The sequence below is a fragment of the Pyxicephalus adspersus genome, chromosome 8 (assembly GCF_032062135.1).
Source record: "Pyxicephalus adspersus chromosome 8, UCB_Pads_2.0, whole genome shotgun sequence".
NCBI lineage: Eukaryota > Metazoa > Chordata > Amphibia > Anura > Pyxicephalidae > Pyxicephalus > Pyxicephalus adspersus.
This window is the reverse complement of record NC_092865.1, coordinates 50,152,046-50,171,124: the sequence shown is the minus strand read 5'-3', so window position 1 is coordinate 50,171,124 and position 19,079 is coordinate 50,152,046. Positions and strand designations below refer to the sequence as shown.

At 38.2% G+C, this 19,079-nt stretch overlaps 1 protein-coding gene across 1 annotated transcript in view; it reads left to right on the top strand.

Moving 5' to 3' along the window:
• CHCHD6 (coiled-coil-helix-coiled-coil-helix domain containing 6) overlaps positions 1-18,353 on the top strand; it is a 161,763-nt gene extending 143,410 nt beyond the window's left edge. The window contains exon 7 of the mRNA XM_072421202.1: positions 16,751-18,353. Coding sequence (XP_072277303.1) covers positions 16,751-16,774 — 24 coding nt within the window. The 3' untranslated portion in view covers positions 16,775-18,353. The remainder of the gene's footprint in view (positions 1-16,750) is intronic.
• The last annotated feature ends 726 nt before the right edge of the window (positions 18,354-19,079 follow it).

The window sequence follows — 19,079 nt, the reverse complement described above, 5'->3', positions numbered from 1 at the left end:
GAAATAGCCATTAAGTCAATTGTCCAATTATTTTTGAGCCCCTGAAATGAAGTGATTGTGTAAAAAAAAAAGTTTAGTTCCTGATGTTTTTATGCAATCTTTTTGTTCAACCCACTGAAATAAAACTGAAAGTTTGCAGTTCAACTGCATCTGAGTTGTTTCATTTAAAATTAATTGTGGTAATGTACAGAACAAAAATTTTAAAAAAGTTGTTTCTGTCCAAATATTTATGGACCTAAATGTACCCATGCTCAAGGATACACTTAAACAGCAGGCAGTGTTAGGATAGATTAGGAAACAATCTCTGCTAAAAAGAAAAATTAGTTTTGCAGAATATACAGTATAGGCCAAACTGCCTACAAGCAAAGTCTACAATTTTCTGGGGAGGTGTTGGTGGTCAAGTTCATGTTTATGTCTATGATCTATTTTTCATGCTTGATGGATCCATATTTTTCAGAGGCCAGATTGGCTGGGTCACCTCCATCTGACCCAACCATTCAGTTTTCAGGAGCTCCAAATAGCATCTTCAAGGTGCCACTTCTACATTGTTGGCTTTTTCCCCATACTGGGGAAAACCTCTTTCTGTAACGCTGACTACATTATGGTTTCACAGGACCTTTTATTTTCTACTACCTCTTGGATTTGCGGATGCAGGCTGTACAATCAATAACAGTCTGCAACAACAACAAGCTGCTTTGCCATAAAGGGATTTGCACCTTTTTAACATCTTATTACGTTAAAAATCCTATTTAAACTGACCGCACAGACAAGGCACTAAATAACGAGTGTGAAGTTTTCCATCTTGGTACATAACAACGATGGATTACGTTGGACAGTTTGCAGAGCGGGCAGTTAAATTAATGTTTACACAGCATCCTGCCTGTGTTCTGAGCTGGAAACTGTACATCTCGTTTGCTTGTAATACCTAAAACTCGCTTAGGAGTGGCTGGGTTTTTTTTTTATTTGCGCCTGTTTCTTTTTATTTCGATCTTTTGGTCACCTTTCATTCATATTTCATTTGGATGACATCTTGTGTATCAATCAAGTTGTACTGGGAGAGACACAACTGAGAGTCTCCAAAGGCATGATGGGCCTGATTTATTAAAGCTTTCCAAGGCTGGAGAGAATACACTATCATCAGTCAGGCTGGGTGATCCAGCAAACCTGGAATTTCTTCTATCTGAAGACTTCTTCTATTTGCTTGCAAATGTTTTGAATCCTGGACCAGATCCATTGCAGATTTGCTGGAACACCCAGCTTCACTGATGAAAGTGTTGGAGAGCCTTTAAGCCTTGGAGAGCTTTAATAAATCAGGCCCGATGCATCATTTTATCAGCAGGGCAAGTAAAGTGAATAAGCGTTCTTCAATATGTAAATAAATACAAATAGCAAAATATGACAGCAGGTAAAAGCTAAAACTGGACAGTATTTTTGTTTTCAGCCACTTTCCATCCACTGAATACTCTAAACACTAATGTAGCATTCATATTAGTATTATTTACATTCATATTAGTACAATTTGGCACCACAAGATCACCATCATTTAGTTGTTTGTGAGGTTGAAATTGGTTGATAAATTGACAGCCGCATTAAAATTCACTGAAAAGGTCAAATTGAAAACATGAAAAAAAAAATTGTCACGAGCAATACAATTTTTTCCAATCTGGGTGTCTCCAATCCAATCTTTTTGCAATCGATTGAAACTACTATTTACGATTGCTTTCTGATGTTGACAAAAAATGGAAATGAAGGTTGACATCCATGTTTGCAACATTTGCACGCCCATTGTAATGTGTTTTCAATTGCGCGTTTTTGTCCAAGAGGAGCAAGATTGCAAGTTTTTATGGTATGGATTAGCAAAAACTGTGCAAAATATATGTGCACAGCTGAGTGATTCTTGTTTTTTAATGAAGATTTCTCTGTTACATTTTTATCACCCAGTACCCTATACAGATGGCACAGAGATGCTTTCACAAATGTAATCTCCCATCGCAAGCGGACGTTGTAACTGAAGCCAGCCCTGACCTCTAAATGAATCTCATAGCTCATCCCAAGTGCGAGAGGTCAGGTAGCTCTGGTATTATACATAATTGAAAAGTCATCAGCGGCTTTGTTTGTCTGTTTGTTTTCTCTCAGTCTTGTATCTATAAATATAGAATGAATGTCGCAGGCGACTGCATTATCACACAACCTAAGCGTGAAGGACGTGTGACTTTCCAGCACTACACAGAATAGGTGGATTGCAACACATGAATGACTGCTAATGACAATATATACCTAAAGGTAATTGTAATTGTTCCAGTGATTCTAGTACCTAATGACATCATGATCCATTTGTTTAACCTCAAAAAATTGTTTTTGTTCTTGTTTTTCAACAAAATGCAAAAATGACCTCCTTCATGCAGAGGTTGTTTGGGTCCTGCCCCTGTACAAAGCATTGGTCAGACCTCATCTAGAATATGCAGTCCATGGAATATGCAGCTTTGGGCACCAGTTCACAAAAAAAGAAATAGTGGATAATTGGATAGAGTGCAGAGAAGGGCAACTAAACTTAACAGAGATTAGCTGAACTGAATCTTTTCTTCCTTGAAAAGAGACGTATAAGGGGGATATGATCACCCTGTATAAATATATATAACGGTCCATATAGAGAACTCTCTTCCCAATTATTCACTGTAAGATCATTCCAAAGAACAAGAGGACACTCTTTGCGTCCGGAGGAAAAGAAATTTAGGCTCCAGATAAGGAACGGATTCTTCACTGTAAGGTCTGTGAAAATGTGGAATCGGCTCCCTCAGGAAGTAGTTTTAGCAAGTTCTATAGATCGCTTTAAGAAAAAGCTGGATGTTTTTCTAGAAGCACAGAATATAACTGGGTATTAAGGCTTTAAAGTAAAAATACCAGTGACTGTTCATCCAGGGAATATCGGATTGCCTCATGGAATTGGGAAGGAATTTTTTTCCCCCTGTTGAAGCAGATTGTACCATGGGTTTTTTGCCTTCCTCAGGACCAACTATGTCTTTTAGGGTTTTATATCTGGGATATGTTTATTACCCTAGTGGTTGAACTTGATGGACTGTTTTTTTTAACCTGACTAACTATGTTACTATGTGTTCAGTGCTGTGGTTGCAAGTTCCAGCGTCAGTTCCTACAATGCAGGACCAATATACCTGCATTGTAATTGCGGACACTGAAGACTTTCAGCCACACCAGGACCTTCAGGGAAACAGGACAAAACCTGACAAATGGATAATGGGTAGGTAAAACTGCTGTTTATCAACCCACCCCACAAAACAAAAATGAGCATTTCTTTTTTGGAGAAAAGAAATAAAGCAGTTCAATTGTATCCCTATTTAATGTACAGCTGTGTGTTAAATGTTGCCACTATGTAAATCCTGTTTATTAATAATAATAATAATAATAATTTTAAGAATTGTATCAAGTGCAAAAAATACAGATATATCTGTCAATAACGAAATGGGAAATGTTTATCAGAACAAAAATAGTAAGTATTTTTAGCTTTCTGAGTCACCTCTTTGTGTATGTTAAAATTCCTTATCCCGAGGGATAGGGCCGGGAAATGGTAGGCAGATATAAAAGTACAATTGCAAACATTTTTATTGTAATCTATAGAGGACAGAAAGAAAGCACGGTTGGGGGTGACATATTGACAGCTATATTTTTTCATTTCCTTACAGAAAGATGGATGCTGACTTTTAGCAATTCTTGGTGAATAGCCAAACATAAATAAAAAGGCACAGGAATTTGCAATATGCACAAAATACTTTAAACAAATATGCTTTCACACGGTCTGTGTGTCCATTGGGGCATATCTTTGGCGATTGTAACTGGATTAAATATCCTAATTTGGAGATCTCTTCCTACACATAATATAAAGTCTGAGTAAATCTCCCTAACAGGGACATAGGGCCTGATTTATTAAAGATCACCAAGGCTGGGGAGGATACACTTTCATCAGTGAACCCCGGTGATCCAGCAAACCTGTAGTGGATCTGGTCCAGGATTCAAAACATTTGCTAGTAAGTAAATTACTTTCCAGGTTTGCTGGAACAACCAGCTTTACTGATGAAAGTGTATCTTTTCCAGCTTTGGAAAGCTATAATAAATCAGGCCCATAGACAGCAATACAAACCAACAGAGGTTGTCTCTCTTCTTGTTTTGGCCAGACTGGCCAGACAGAAAAAAAAAAAAAAAATTATTGACTTAAATTCAGAAAAACTCAACAGGGACCTATCTAGACCCTATCCCTAGATGTTACTTCACTGGTTGATGAGTCAAAAAACATCAGCTAAAAAATAATTTCAACTCTATCAGGGAATTGGCTTTTTTTATTAAAGCTCTCCAAGATTGGAGAAGATAGACTATTATGGGTGAAGCTGGGTGATCCTGCAAACCTGGAATAGATCTGGACCAGGAATGAAAGCATTTACCAAGGAATAGCAAATGATTTTTAAGAATTGCTTTCCAGGTTTGCTTGATCCCTCAGGTTCAGATGAGTGCTCGGACCAGGATGGCATTCATATAGGGAAAGCCGGGATTGCCAGGTGTGTTTGACAGATATCCATAGCGATCAGACAGGTAAGGTGAGTTTATTGCTGAAAGGACATCACCTGTCTCTTTCTTCATAAATGGCCTTCTTAAAATTTGGACTTTAGTTTAGTGTTAGGCAGGAAGCCTGCATTGCTGGGGTTATCCAGCAATGGAATGTAAGGCTGCATAAACTCCTCAGATGATTCTCGCCTGATAATCACCTCGGGGCTAGTATTGGGCGAGAATCTGACGTGTGTACAGCGCTCGTAAGACATCATTTATGGATCCATCCTGGCGGATCAACGAATAGTGCTGTATGTAAAACATTCTATCAGTCTTTTGTGGTTGGAAAGGATTGTGAAAGATCCTTTCCAACAACAAATATTGAATGTGTGTACGTAGCCCAACTCTTCAAGAACCACACAAAATAATGGCATTTTCAAAGATCAAAAATGAGAAAAGTTTTGAATAGACCTACACTTTAAAAGTTTAAAATGGCTAACAGGCTTTCATGAAATTGGGGTAATATGCTATATAGGTGTGTGTGTGTGTATATATATATATATATATGTTTCAGCTGTTGAAGTTTAACTTTTTATCTAAAAAATTTGAGCTGCAGTTTTATTTTATTTTCTTCTCTATAAAAGTGTTCTCGCTCTGATATTAAGAATTCCCGGTGCTGCTTTGACATTGATTCTGTAAAGAAAAATTAAGTGTGTCCAATGTCTTTATATATGAGCAATTAATGTACCTTTAAGTGATAAAAGAGAACAAAAACTCTTTTTTCACCCCCACGGGCCAAAACCTTGTTTCAGCCTATTAAATCCTTGGCTTCCATATTGACTGAGTGCGTAAAGTTACAAGTTTCCTGTGTGGAGCTGATAATATCCCCCCTGCTGGTCACGCCAGTGCTTTTCTCTTTAACAAGAATTAACTGGGTCTCCGGAGTCCATTTTCTTCCCTCGCCGGGCCAGGCAATTAAGACTAACAACACTTAAATCATTGCTGGGAATAGCTGGGAACAGATTCTTTGAATCATTTCTTAGTTCTTTATACCTCTCAGTGGTTTGGCCCCTCCTGAAAACCATGGCGTACCACTTCAAGACAATGGAGTCCGGCTCTTAATTTTTTGTTTTTTTACTTCAAAACGTCATACAACACGGCAAGTGATACACACGGCGGCCGTCTCACAGAAACTAAGTGTACGGCACTCTCGTCTTAAAGAACAAAGCCTCTTTTATCCAATGTCACCGGGAAGACAGCTTGCAACCGTTTCAAAGCTTTCTCTTTGCTAAAATCAGGCCAGACTTGCAGTTCTGTGAAAGTTCCTTTTAAGATTATTGTGCTGTACAAATTGCTCCCAGAATGAAATTTTCAATTCGGCATTCATACAGAGGTCATGGGGAATTGCTGTCAATTTTAGAGCCGGCACTGTAAAACCCAAAGATGTGTCCACTTGTAACACTAATCCATAGTCCATCCTGGTTTTAATAATGAGACGTACTGCAGGAAAGAGACCCCTTGACATTGCTGTCATTATATTATAGCTTGTTTATATAGATACCGTGCTTCCTATTGTTCGTGTCTCTTTTGGGGGCCTTTCATGTACAACCCCTTACAATGTTGGAGTCTTTTTCTTGAAATGTCTTTCACATATTTTATGGTTGTAAAAGAGGGTGAATTGGACTGGATCACCTCTCATTTTTCTTCAGTAAAGATTCATCTGGGGAGTCTTCCCTTAAATTGGGATTTGGGTCAGGGGTATTGGGATTGATTGTTAAGTGGGATATTCTGTAGAACTTCAGCATGTAGTGAAGATAGCAGTTCTGCTTTTATCAATAAAGGCTGGTGGGATAGATTTAGCTGCCCACAAGTAGAGATGGTAGGAATACCAATGACTACTGATGGAATTTCGAATGAATCTTAAATGAAGATTGGTGGAATGCCACAGTTCTATTGCCAGAGGAAAAGTTTGGTTTGGCTTTTTGCTTTCTCAAGTAAAAAATTGTGGATTCTAATTTTTTTATGCATTGAGGGATTAGTGGTGGTTTTCTGCTATTTGTGGAGATACATCATATTTTCTCTATTGTAATAATGTTGGAGATAACCCATAGAATGTCAGTGCCACATCCATATCAAACCTTGCACAATCTTTATTTCATACGTTTTTAAATGGAAGCATAATTTATTGTATATTGTACAAGTTTATTATTTACATAAATACAAACTGATCTTGAAGAATGGTGAAACATTACCCCTTCAAAAAGCAATAAGAACAAGGTTATAGAAGGTGAGTTGAGATCAGCCATGTAGTGTAGGATCTTGTTTGAGATCTAAAAAGTTTGTTTACACTCATAGATTGTTGGTCCTGCTTGACATAAAATTGAAACAGATTTATTAGTTTTTTGGTGTCCCATGCCTCCTGAGGAAGCAATATGTGTTGCGACACGCATCGAGAAATGAAAATAATAACAAAAACTGATCTTTTGTCTACACAGTTTTTCTTGTTTTAAATGTACAATAAATTATGCTTTTATGATTATTTGAGGTTTATGAATTTGAATTTTTGAATTATGTTTATTATTGCCTTTAAAATCCATTTATTAATTTGTGAAATAAGCATGACTATCACACCTGTATGAGCTTGTTGGACATCCCATTTCAAAATATGGCCATACAGTTTAAAGCCTCTTTCCTCTTTTGATTTTAAAAGCCTTTGTTGTTAGGGAAACAAGCTTTGCAAGTATCTGTTGAACTCTGTACCCATTCACCCCAAAAGAAAACATTTTTGAGATCAGAAACTGATGTTGGATGAGAAGGAGTGGTATTCCGCATTCCAGTTCGTTTCATTTCATGTTCAGTATGTTGAGGTCAAAATTTCGTGTAGGTCACTCAAGTTCCTTTACACCAAATTCCTCAAACCCAGATTTGATGGAGAAGGCTTTGTTCACGGAGGACAGAACAAAACTGTTGTCCTTAAACTGTTATCCCAAGGTTGAAAATGCAGAATTGTTTAAAGTATTTGTATGCTGCAGCATTAACAGTATTCTTTACTTGAAAAACCTGAACTACTTGGAGTGGTGGTGGAATGGTGATTTTTCTGTCCCGGATGGAGGTTGGTATTCCTCTAGCTCTAGTAGGAATATGTGAAATGAAGTCTGTCTCCAGACATCTAGCTTATCTAGTCATGGTGAGGATATGTGAAAATTTTACACCCTGGATCTCTTTGCTTGTATTTTAAATCTGCAAGATTAGCCCTTTTGCCTTTTCTTGGGGTATCTGAGGATTATGCATTTTCTTCCAATGTACTTATACGTTAAATTGTACCTTTTAGCCTCTCGTACAGTGGTTGCCAATCAGTGGTCCGTGGAAAATTTTGGTGGTCCACAGAAAAATTTGGACATTATTTGCAACTTTTATGTTTTATTAATATTAAAACAAAAATATTATTCCAATAAATTCTTATATTCTGACAATTTTCGCCTTTATATTGCACTAAATTCACAAACTGTACTAGAGATGGAAAAAGGGGAGATGCAGTGTGACATCAGTGTAGTCTTAAGTTGTATGAAGTTTTATAATTGTTTCAAACATTACAACAGTCACCCTGCTCAGCGAATATCGATTATTTGTTTATTTCTCAGATGCTGTTTTTGGTACATAAGACCTTAACCGTGTATTTTTTTAACTGGTATATTTATTGGCATCAAATAGTTTGACTTTGATAACTATCATTTCTTGTTTGGTTTTAGATTCAAATAAAATAAACCCATAATGAGTGAGAAAAAGCAAACAAATATTTTCCATTTCTTTAGTAATACCAAAGATAATGCAACTAATGATATTAGTAACAATAGTAATACTTCACTTAACTGTGAGCTGATCAATGAATCAGAGCCTCCACAGTCCTCCTCTGGCAACATTAGGAAGATCATTATTTTACAAATGTATTTATCTTTTTAAAAAAATTCACAATAATGGTGGTTCGCGGGATGTAAAGGTCTTGGGGGGACAGTTACTAATATTAATATGAAAGTATTGATACACTTTGACCTCTAGTGGAAATGTGTGAGGGTTGCAGTCTCTTTCCTCTGGTGGTGATATGTGGAACACCATTTCTTATACACCTAAGTCTCTAACTTCTAGCTGCAATGCATTGGAATATTAGATCTGCAGGAATGGAATGTGTGTCTAGATTCAGTATTTAGAGGATTCATTGCCTAAAATGCTCAAACCATGTATAACAAGGGTGTCAAACTCAAATAAACAAAGGGCCAAAATTAAAAACTTAGACAAAGTCGCGGGCCAACCTTGAAATTTATTGAAAACATTTAGGAAATGTTTCCTTCTCATTAGATATAAACCCTTTTCATATGGAAACAAAGAAGTTTTGCTACACGTTCAATCAGTAACAAGCTTATATAAGAGAAATAGGCATACATTTTTTTTAGATTTTTTTAAGAAAAAATCTTATGCCTCTTTCTCTATTTGTACCCTTCTGAGTTAAATTTCAATGATAACCTTTTTGCACAGGCTAACAATTGTAATAATAATTGTCTTCTATGAAAATCCAACCATTCAAGTCCATGCCTTTAAGTAGCAAGGAAAAGTACAGCTGAGGAGGAGTGCTGGAAATGCCAGATGCGGCCAATGCGGAACTAAATCTTATGAGTGGCCCGCCGCTGAAACTCCCTCTTCATTGAAAAGCACCGCTACTGAATTTCCTGGCATTACTTGCGTCTATAAAACAGTCCAATGCGGGACCACGCATAGGCAGAGAGGCCGCTGGTCTACAGACGCAAGTGATGCCGGAAATTGTAGTAGCGGTGCTATTTCAATGCAGCGGCGGGCCAGCTGCAGTTCATATTTAGGATTCCTTTGGGGGCCAAAAAAAACGAAGTTGGGGGCCAGAGTTTGACACCCCTGATGTATAATCCAGAATGTTAGGATGATTCAATTTTTCAAAAGATAGATGGCAGGAATAGTTCTTTATGCACTGACTGGACTCTCCTCAGCCCTCTCCTGTTTAATTCAGAAAGACAATTCTTATACAGATTACCTTATCAGATTCTCCTCCACCATGCCGTCAAAAGATTGCATTATGTAAACGGCACCCTCTACCTAATTCCATCATATACAATTACTGCTCTTAGCGTCTATAGTATGAAGTGTCTTCTCAAACATCCCTAGCCATTTATAGACATATAAATTTGAATAGATGTTATAGGACTCGCTAAATAAGGTTATTTATTATTTTTAATGTACAAATTGAAACCATTTCTATCGTTGTATGCTTACATGCTTAAACTTTTGCATTTAAATGGAATGTCAATGATCAGTGCAAGCCATGGACCGGCTGACCTCACTTTAACACATAGAAAGGCCGTGCTGCTTGCATCTATGGGTTTTCAAGGTAAAGGTCGCAAGTCATGTCATCCCAAGGCTGAAAATTAACTTACTGCAATGTATTGGTGTTTTATGCAGCTTCAGAAGTAGAGAAATATAGATTACAAGATGTCATTAGTCTGCTACAAGTTTTTTTATTTGGCCATGTGTTTAGGTTGCCAGGATTTAGGATGTGACCATGTGTTTAGGTTGCTGTTTAGGATTTGTGCCACAGCTGTGTGCACTGTTAGTTGCCCAAGGTGTGGTTTGCTTCTCCCAGTTGCAGATGTTTCTAACTGCACCGTTTTACATCATAGATCTAAAAGTATTATTTCACCCAGTGTTTACACTACAACATTGCAACTTTGTTGCAAGTCTCAAAGTTAGAAGCTGCAGCAGGAGCTGATAAACACACAAGATCGGCAAATGAATTACACAATTGTGTCATCTCTGAGCAGACCTCTAGGTCCAGTAGCTAGAGAGTAACACTGGGTAATGTCTGAATAAAATTAGGGATGTCCTTTTGCAGAGAGAAACAAATGATGGCATTGTGAGGTGTACGAAAATCTCCCTGAAATACCCGAAAATGTTACACCTAAACATAACTTGCTATACTTAGTATTAAAAAACACTTGGTATTTCTTAGCCGATTTTAGGCAGTATTAAGATTCCTGGCAACATGTCTGTTTTCTGATGACTGACTGATCAACTGGATTTACCATATTTTCTTATGATTGCACCGATATTTATAATATTCTGTGTATATCTGTCCTTTGCTTCAGCATTCTTAGGGCCATAGAGCCATAGCACACAACACTATGACCTTTTAACCCTTACAAGCTCCAACCCTCAGCTTGCGAGCTGCTCCAAACCACAAACTTCAAGAAAAAAGGGAAAATTGCATACTATTTTCCTACCAACCTATGGTCCATTCCTTTAATTTTTCGAAAAACCCAGTCCTAAGCACTAAAAAAACTCTTAAAAAACTCCTAAATTAAATTTTTAAAAAAGTCCTAAATTGAAAATTTTCAATTTGAGATGTGTCTCCATCTATAATCTCCCCTGAGGAAGCCCTATATGGGCAAAATGTGTTGGGTGTGGTTTTTTATTTCAACTTTATGAATTTATGGACTCACAAAATACAGGAAAGTTTTTCTATATTATAGCTATGGAGTTTTGTTCATAATCCCCCCAGAAATATCTTGAGTAATGGAATTTTACAATAAATTATATCTAGTTCAGACTATTCCTGATATCCATATCCACCACTGGTGTGTGTTTGTATATGTATGTGTATGGGGTTAGTGTGTGTGTTAATGTGTGTGTAGGGTTCTTCCCAGGTTGTTTCTTTGCTGGGTGTACCACCCTGCCAATCTGCTTCATCCATTTCTGAAGGTATTCCCTCTGCCAAACTCACTTTCCAGATTTCTGTCAACACTGAACGTTTTGGTCCTATTAGCACATTGAAAATGCCTTTTATTGACCAAGTATGTCTGTTTGCATCCAGGAACTTGCCCCAGGGCACATATCGGAGGAAGCTGCTCCCTTTCCACCCCCAATTTTCTTAATATCGGCAGCCATGTGGCTTCTTCGCTGTAAACTGAACTGTATTTTCTGCCAGCTGTATCAAAATATTGAACAGTTACTTATCCTAATAATTGCAACTCTGTGACCCCCCTCTCAGCATGATGATGGATCATGCTGGGCTCTATGAACATTACATGTTCTTGACCCCTGCACTCTTTATGCTCTATAGTAGATTACATACTCCTGACCAAAGTGCCTATTGTCCTAATAGCGGCTTGGTTACAGACAAAGTTGATTTTAAAGTAGGCTTAGACAAAGCGTTAGATCGCTGAGTTTTATATATAATTGATTGTGCCGATTTTCAAATGCTTCTGTGAGACTTTCACTTGTGGCAAAATTAACACTGCACTCTGTACATTACACACCCCCGACCACTGCGCTCTGTATATTTTATACACAACTACTGCGCTCTGTATATTTTACACTCACAACTACTGCCCTCTGTACATTTTACACACCCAACCACTGGACTCTGTACATTACATACTTTGTGCAATATATACCGTGCTCCTGAAATCTATACTCTATATGATACATTCCTGATCACCACCTGCACTGTGCACATTACACCTCCCTGGTATTTCTATGCATTAAGTAAAAACCCTGGCAAGTCCATACCTCCTAAACAAGTGCTTGGTTTTGGTACTGGAAACCTACCTATAATTAGTGCCCCATAGTTGAGATCATTGGGGGGCATAATGTCCCATCGTTGGTGTCCATAGGAGAATAGTTACCAATGATGGGTTTGGTGGAGGGGAATTATTGTTGTCCATTCACACTGCTCTATATGTGCAGCCAGGTAATAGAATCCAAATACCCAGCATATGCCACCAGATACATCATTCCCAATGCCTTGCATGTACCTCTATGTCATCAATCCCAGTCCCTAGCGTGTGAAACCAGGCTAACTAATCCTAATGCCCAGGATGACAGGTGCACTTTATGGATGTTGAATAAACCACTCAATACACACAGCTGTAAATGCCGAGTTCCATAGCATAGTTTTCCTGACAGCTGACAACATTGCCAGCGTACTGTCGGTCTTCTTTGTATGTGTGCAAAGTACCCATTTCAGCAACAAATAGCTGCCCGCAGGTAACACCAATTCTGCAACAAAAGACAAAACTGCTGGGGCATTTATCCAGAAAGAAGGACCTCGTGCTGGCTTCCAGCGATCCCTTTATTCAGGAAAAAATCAAAACTGTGACCAGCATCGGGCATCGAGCCATGGCAACATAATGGGTCCAATATCTTTAAAGTAAAATGGAGTCATTTAAATTGGGGGACATTTCTCTGAGATAAATAAGGGGCATTAATGCTGGCAGACTACAATGTGGCGGAGTCTTTAGCCTGAACCGATGTGGTGTTTATGTGTTTTTATTCCTGGCTTGGCTTCGGAACAAGAAGTAATTTGCCCATTATGCCTGTGACATGAGGGCCGGGTAAAATTTTCCTTGTACCGCTGCATGACGCCCTGCTGAGTTTTAGGGTCAGGGATGTCAGGATAGTTTGTGAAGACAGAATGTTCTATAGAGTCCCTGCAGCAGGGGACCATCCTTCCCTTTGGTAATAGACAGTGCGCTATATCATTAGGCCCAGCAATGTCACTTCTTCCTGGGGCGGTTTTGCTTTTTTTGTACGCGTGACAGACTTCAATTGTGCCCATTATGTGCGTGTGACGTTTTTATCCCCCTCCGTGTTTTTCAGTCACCTAAAACACTGCTTGTTTTTATTGTTTAGTTTTGGTTTTAATAGTGGCCTTTAAGTGAGGAAAATACACATTTTGATTTGGGGTGAAGCAAAATGTAGCCAGATAGAATACCCACTAACAATGTTAGGTCCTTTCCTTTAAAAATGTGCCCATCCTTTCTTTTATGATGCCATGTGACAGTGAAGCTTATCTTTGGAGAGAAATAGCTTAGCCTGATATTCAGGACTGTATGTAGGCACATTGGAATGGTACTGCCCTCTCTGCCAACTTCTGTCCCTTGTTTATTGTGCATTTCTTCTTTTAAAGTGCCAAGAAAATCATTGGACAGGCTATAGGGGTGGACATAGGGAGGTCCAAAGTGTGCTATTGCATGGGGGCACTGTATTTTCCTTAGCTGAAGGGGGCCCTGTGCAAGTCACTTTAGCAGGGAGGGCCCTAAGTCAGTTTTGCACAGGGGCCCACTGTTGGCTTGCTGTATACTGTAAATTTACAGCTACTTTTTAAAGGGACCCTCTAGTGATTTTCTTTACCTCGAATTGAAGAGGCTCTTGCTGTCCCTGCTGTGATATAATTTTCACAACTAAATATAGTCTTCTAGATTGAACGATAGCCAGCACCGATCACCGCACTTTCAGTGCTGCGACCAGGTCTCCAAAAAGTCACTGGGTGCTGTATCCAGGCCCCCAAAATGTCATTGGTTGCTGCACTGAAAAGCATACCCATTGGAATGCATATGGGCAGTCCAGCCCTACTAGCTACAACTAACTACAACAACTACCAGCCAAAAAACATTCCCATTGGAATTGGTTGCATACGGGCAGTCTGGCACCAACAACTACCAGTCAAAAAGAATTCCTGTTGGAGTTCATTGCATATGGGCAGTCCAGCACCAACTACCAGCCAAAAAGCATTCCTATTGGAATTGGTTGCATATGGGCAGTCCGGCACCAACAACCATCCGCCAAAAAGAATACTTTCTAATATTTGTTGTTTTTTTAAAAGCCAATGCAACTTCCCTGAGCATTTCCTGTATGTTTTAGGGTATATTTATTAATTTCAGACAGCATCCAATACTGGCAGTGAAGCAAATCTTCCAAGTAAGAAAATTAAAGTACTGCATTGCTCTAACATGCATTAAACCTAAAACTCTCTTGTTGTGGATCCAGACTTCATGCTTTTGTACACAGGAGCAGCTTCACAGAGTTCCTCTTTACAGGTTAGTTTAATAATTTTTCTTGGTTGGATTAATAAAATATGATTGTTTTATATTCCTTAAAGATCACTGCTGCTCAGAGCTCACACAACATCATCTGCAGCTGGAAGCCGCTGTTTAGTACGGTGGATGGAGTTGTTGTTGTGTGACATGATTCAATTGTTTGTTCAGAGAGGTGTGTAAATAATCTGATATCACAAATATCACACGTTTCACCAGATATGACAAAATGCATTTTCTGTAGAGATCTACAGTCATGAAAAAAAAAGAAAGTACACTCTCTTTTAATTCTAAGGGTTTAGATATCATCACATAATAATGTCATACAAGTCAACTGGGTTTTGAAATTATTTCAATCTAACCTAAAACAAAACACAACAGCTTCCAGCAGATTTATATAAAAAAAGAAACTGTGTGAAATAAACACATAGTAAACCTCATTACTTAATAGCTTGTAGAGCCACCTTTAGCAGAAATAACGTTTGGAATTATTTTTTGTATGACTTTATCAGTCTCTCACATTGTTGTGGAGGAATCTTGTCGCACAGCATTGCTTTAGTTTATTGAGGTTTGTGGACATTTGTCTATGCACAGCTCTTTTATGGTTCAGCCACAGATTTTCAATCGGATTGAAGTCTTCGGACTTCAAGACAACACTTCTTTTCTTTTGTTAGCCATTCTGCTGTAGATTTGCTGATTTAGCAACAGTACATTGTCCTGTTGCATGACCCAATTTTTATCTCTCATCACAGGTGGCTTCACATTTGACTCTAGAATACTTTAGTATACAGTGGAGTTCATGGTTGACTCAATGGCTGCAAGGTGCCCAGATCCCATGGCTGCAAAACAAGCCCAAATCATCATCCCTTCACCACCAAAAGATCTTTAAGAGGTGTTTGTGCTGATTTGGTTTTCTCCACATCTCCAAAGTATTGTTAAAATACAACTGTGGTAACCTAAGCCATGCTGCAATATTCTTTTTGGAGAGATGAGGCTTTCTCCTGGCAACCCCTCCAAACAAGCCATACTTGTTCAGTACTTTTCCAATAGTACTGTCACGAACGTCAATTTCTGACCATCTCAGCAATAAATGGGATTGTGGCAAAGCTCCTGACCCCTGGTGGTTATATGACAGAGCTTTGGTTGATGGGTTTTGGCCATGCAAAATGACAAAGCTATATGAAACCACCTTTCAAGGTCTTAATTTCCCAAATTCAGTATATTCAGGATCACAGACCTAGAATACGCATCACAGCCCAACAAATATGATTTCAGAGGTAAACCAAGACTAGCATTCAAATGAATAAAGAATAGGAGAAAATAGGGTATTTTAAATGCAGCAGTGTATAAAAAAAGTAGACAAAACTTGAACAGTGTTACATCACACATTTAGTACATATACTTCATGTTCCTACAATCCCTGCACAACATGCCGTGGGGGATGTGGCGAGTAGACATTGACTCCTATTATAGCGGAGATGAGCCCATAAATAATTCCTAACTACGATATCTAATAACAATATTTATAATCTCCAGCACTTGAATTGATGTGCCATGTCAATCATTTGTTACTGTGCCTCCTTCAATCTTTAACCCACTCTTAACTGTAAGTTCCAGACCAATTTCTTTATTCGTTTTTCCTATTTTCAATGAATACCATGACCATAAACCATTGACATATACAATGATGTAACTGTAGTATGTATATGTATTTTTCGCTCCACCAATGTTAATGATACAGTTATACTGATGGCTATAAGGTAGTTATTGTAATTTGCCAGTTGAAATGCATGATTAGTTATTAGATAATGTATCACTTATTAATTTAGTTATTTATTTATCTTGTATACAGTCACATTTCGATGTCTAAAAGTCCTCTGAAGAAGCCAACATAGGTGAAACGTGTCAGAACATGACATCCATTTTTCAACCCCCTATGCGCTCATCTCCGCTATAATAGGAGTCTGTGTCTAGCTCTCCACATCCCCACATATTGCTCAGGGAATTGTAGGAACATGAAGCAAATGAACTAAATTTGTGATGTAACACTGTATAAGTTTTGTCTACTTTTTTAATACACTGCTGCATTTAAAATACCCTATGTTCTCCTATTCTTTATTCATTTACTATTGCACTTCCTGGGGGTATGCAGCATCTTAAACAGAGGAGGTGAATTGGTACACCCTACACTAGATTCATCCTCAAGACTAGCATTCACCCTTCTTTCACAATAGGTTCCCTTTTAAGTAAAACAGTTGTGATTATCAATGTCTCACTCCTGTACCTTCTCTTGTGTTTTTCAGAATCTGCTTTTCAATCATTGCTAATCCATCTTGCATTGGCGCAAAAGGTGGAGTACGACCTTGTCAACTGGAGATTCATCAAAGGGAAAATTAAGAGTTTACATTATTTGAATTTGGATAAAGAGCTATAACACTATTGTGTAACAGAAAGTCCTGCCAAGGCTGCATAGAAGGTGGTCATTTTGTTATCCAAATCTAAGTCTTCCCTCAGGTATTAGTGATAATACCTGAGTGATGAGCCCCAAGAGGCTCAAATAAGATGCTGGGTTACCCTTTATCAAATATTTGCAAATGAAGGAACCAATTCCAGCATGACTTGCTAAAGCTGGGCTTGGTGGGGTTAAGTATTGGTCAACAGTGTGTGTTTCCAAAAAGCTCCTAATTAGCACAAAGGCCATTCTGTGATTGTATTGTGAACATCCCATTGCCTGTGGGTACATTTAGTTTGGCTAACAAAATGATGTCCGCCACAATCACTATGTATTAGGTCATTTTTTTTTAATTTTGCATTGCACTTATTGTTTTATTGTTTACATATTTAAAAAATGACCATTACAATCACCGTCCATTCAATTGACTTGCTTTTGTGAGTCAGCTGCTGCCTTTCTTTATTTTGGTTTGCACTGCAGAAACAATAGCTGGATTTTGATTGGTTGTTGTGGGAACAAAAATGTTTTCTTTGTGCCAGTTACTTTACAGGGGCATGCTTTCAGATCCACAAAGACCTCATTGCATGCATGCATCGTGTTACAGCTTTTTGTAGATAGCTTTTGTGATTCGTAGTTACAAATGTCTCTGTTCAGACAGTTGGCTGTTACCGATGTCCTGGTATATGATGCGGTGCTCCGAAAGAAGATTCTGTTATGTACAGAACAGACATTGCCAAAAAGAGCAGAACAACACAAAGAAAGCTACTGGGTCAGCTTCAGCTGGTGGTAGTCATTTAATGCATAATTCCAGCCATTTTTTTAAGATATAGAGGTAACATTTTCGATTTCTAGGAGTTTGGAATAAACAAAAGATTCACATCAGTTGTGAGTCCAGAAAAATTTGTTCAAAAAAAAATTTATTCAAGGTAAAAAATTCCAACGTGTATGGGTCTTCAAAAAAAAATGATAAACTCAGAATTGATAAAGTCCAAAAAAGAAAAAAAATCCTATTTTTTCAAAGCAGGCTTCACAAACTTTACTCTTGTGGTTTTTCTTGAAGTCCTCCTTTTTTTTTATTACCAATCAATTCCTGTAAAACATGCTTGGGTGTTCAAACCTCCAAAATTCTTTGGAACATTTACAATGGGATATATCGTTCTGAACCCAACAACCAGTGGTGTGATGCTTCTTTTTCTTCCAAATCCCTGAATCTTGCATAAGGTGCTTTTGAAGGCCCTTTTATGCTAAAAAGTCGAATCTGTTGCTCTCAACATCATTGATTAAGCTTATGGTGAATCCAGCACCTTCTATTCATTCCTTCCAAATTTTGTGATCCCGTTGGGGAGATTTAGAGGACAAAACATTTTTGAAATGATGAAATTTGTTCTATTTCCTGTGTTATTAAACTGATCTCCAGCATGAAATAAATTAAAACAAAATATCTCACCTCAGAACTTCTTAATTTTTTCTTGTTTTTTAAAATTTACTATAAGGCTCAACAAAATACCAAAATCCATGGTCATCGGATGCTCTGGGTCCTCAGACTGCCAAGTGGGAGGGTCATTCTTTGGATGCCCATGTCTCTCCCCTTAATGGGGGCATTTGGCATTGGTCAACAAGGTCCTTAAAAGGTCCAGAATACACCAGCAGCTCAATTGTGTAATAATGAGTGGGGCCAAGAAGGGCTTAGTCCTTTGTTTCTCGACTATTTCAAAATGGGAAACCCTTAAAAATACTTTTAGGTCTTCAGAGAACATTGGGAAGAATGTCATCCTTTTTAGCCAAAAAGGTGTCATCGGTGTCTCATAAACTGACCTGAGAGATACAAACTGTTGCTCAAGGGACCCTTAGCAACCTCTGGTTGAAAAACGCTGGCCTAGACTGTCGCGGTGGCTTCACCGTGGTGGGGAGAGTCCGGGGCTGATAGTTTGGTGTGTGAATGGGTTAGGGCAGATCAGGTTAAGAGGATTTGGGAGGTTTGTTTGCCAATAGAAAAGCTCTATCCATTTCATTATTTATTTACATTCAGCGAGTCCTTTATTACTGAAAATTTGAGATGATCATTACTTGATTATTAGACTGACGGACATCAGGGATATCAAACTGTCACATAGCTGTAGGATGAGGTACAGCACGGCTTATGTCACCCGAAGATGTTCTATATGACATTTTTTTTAAAT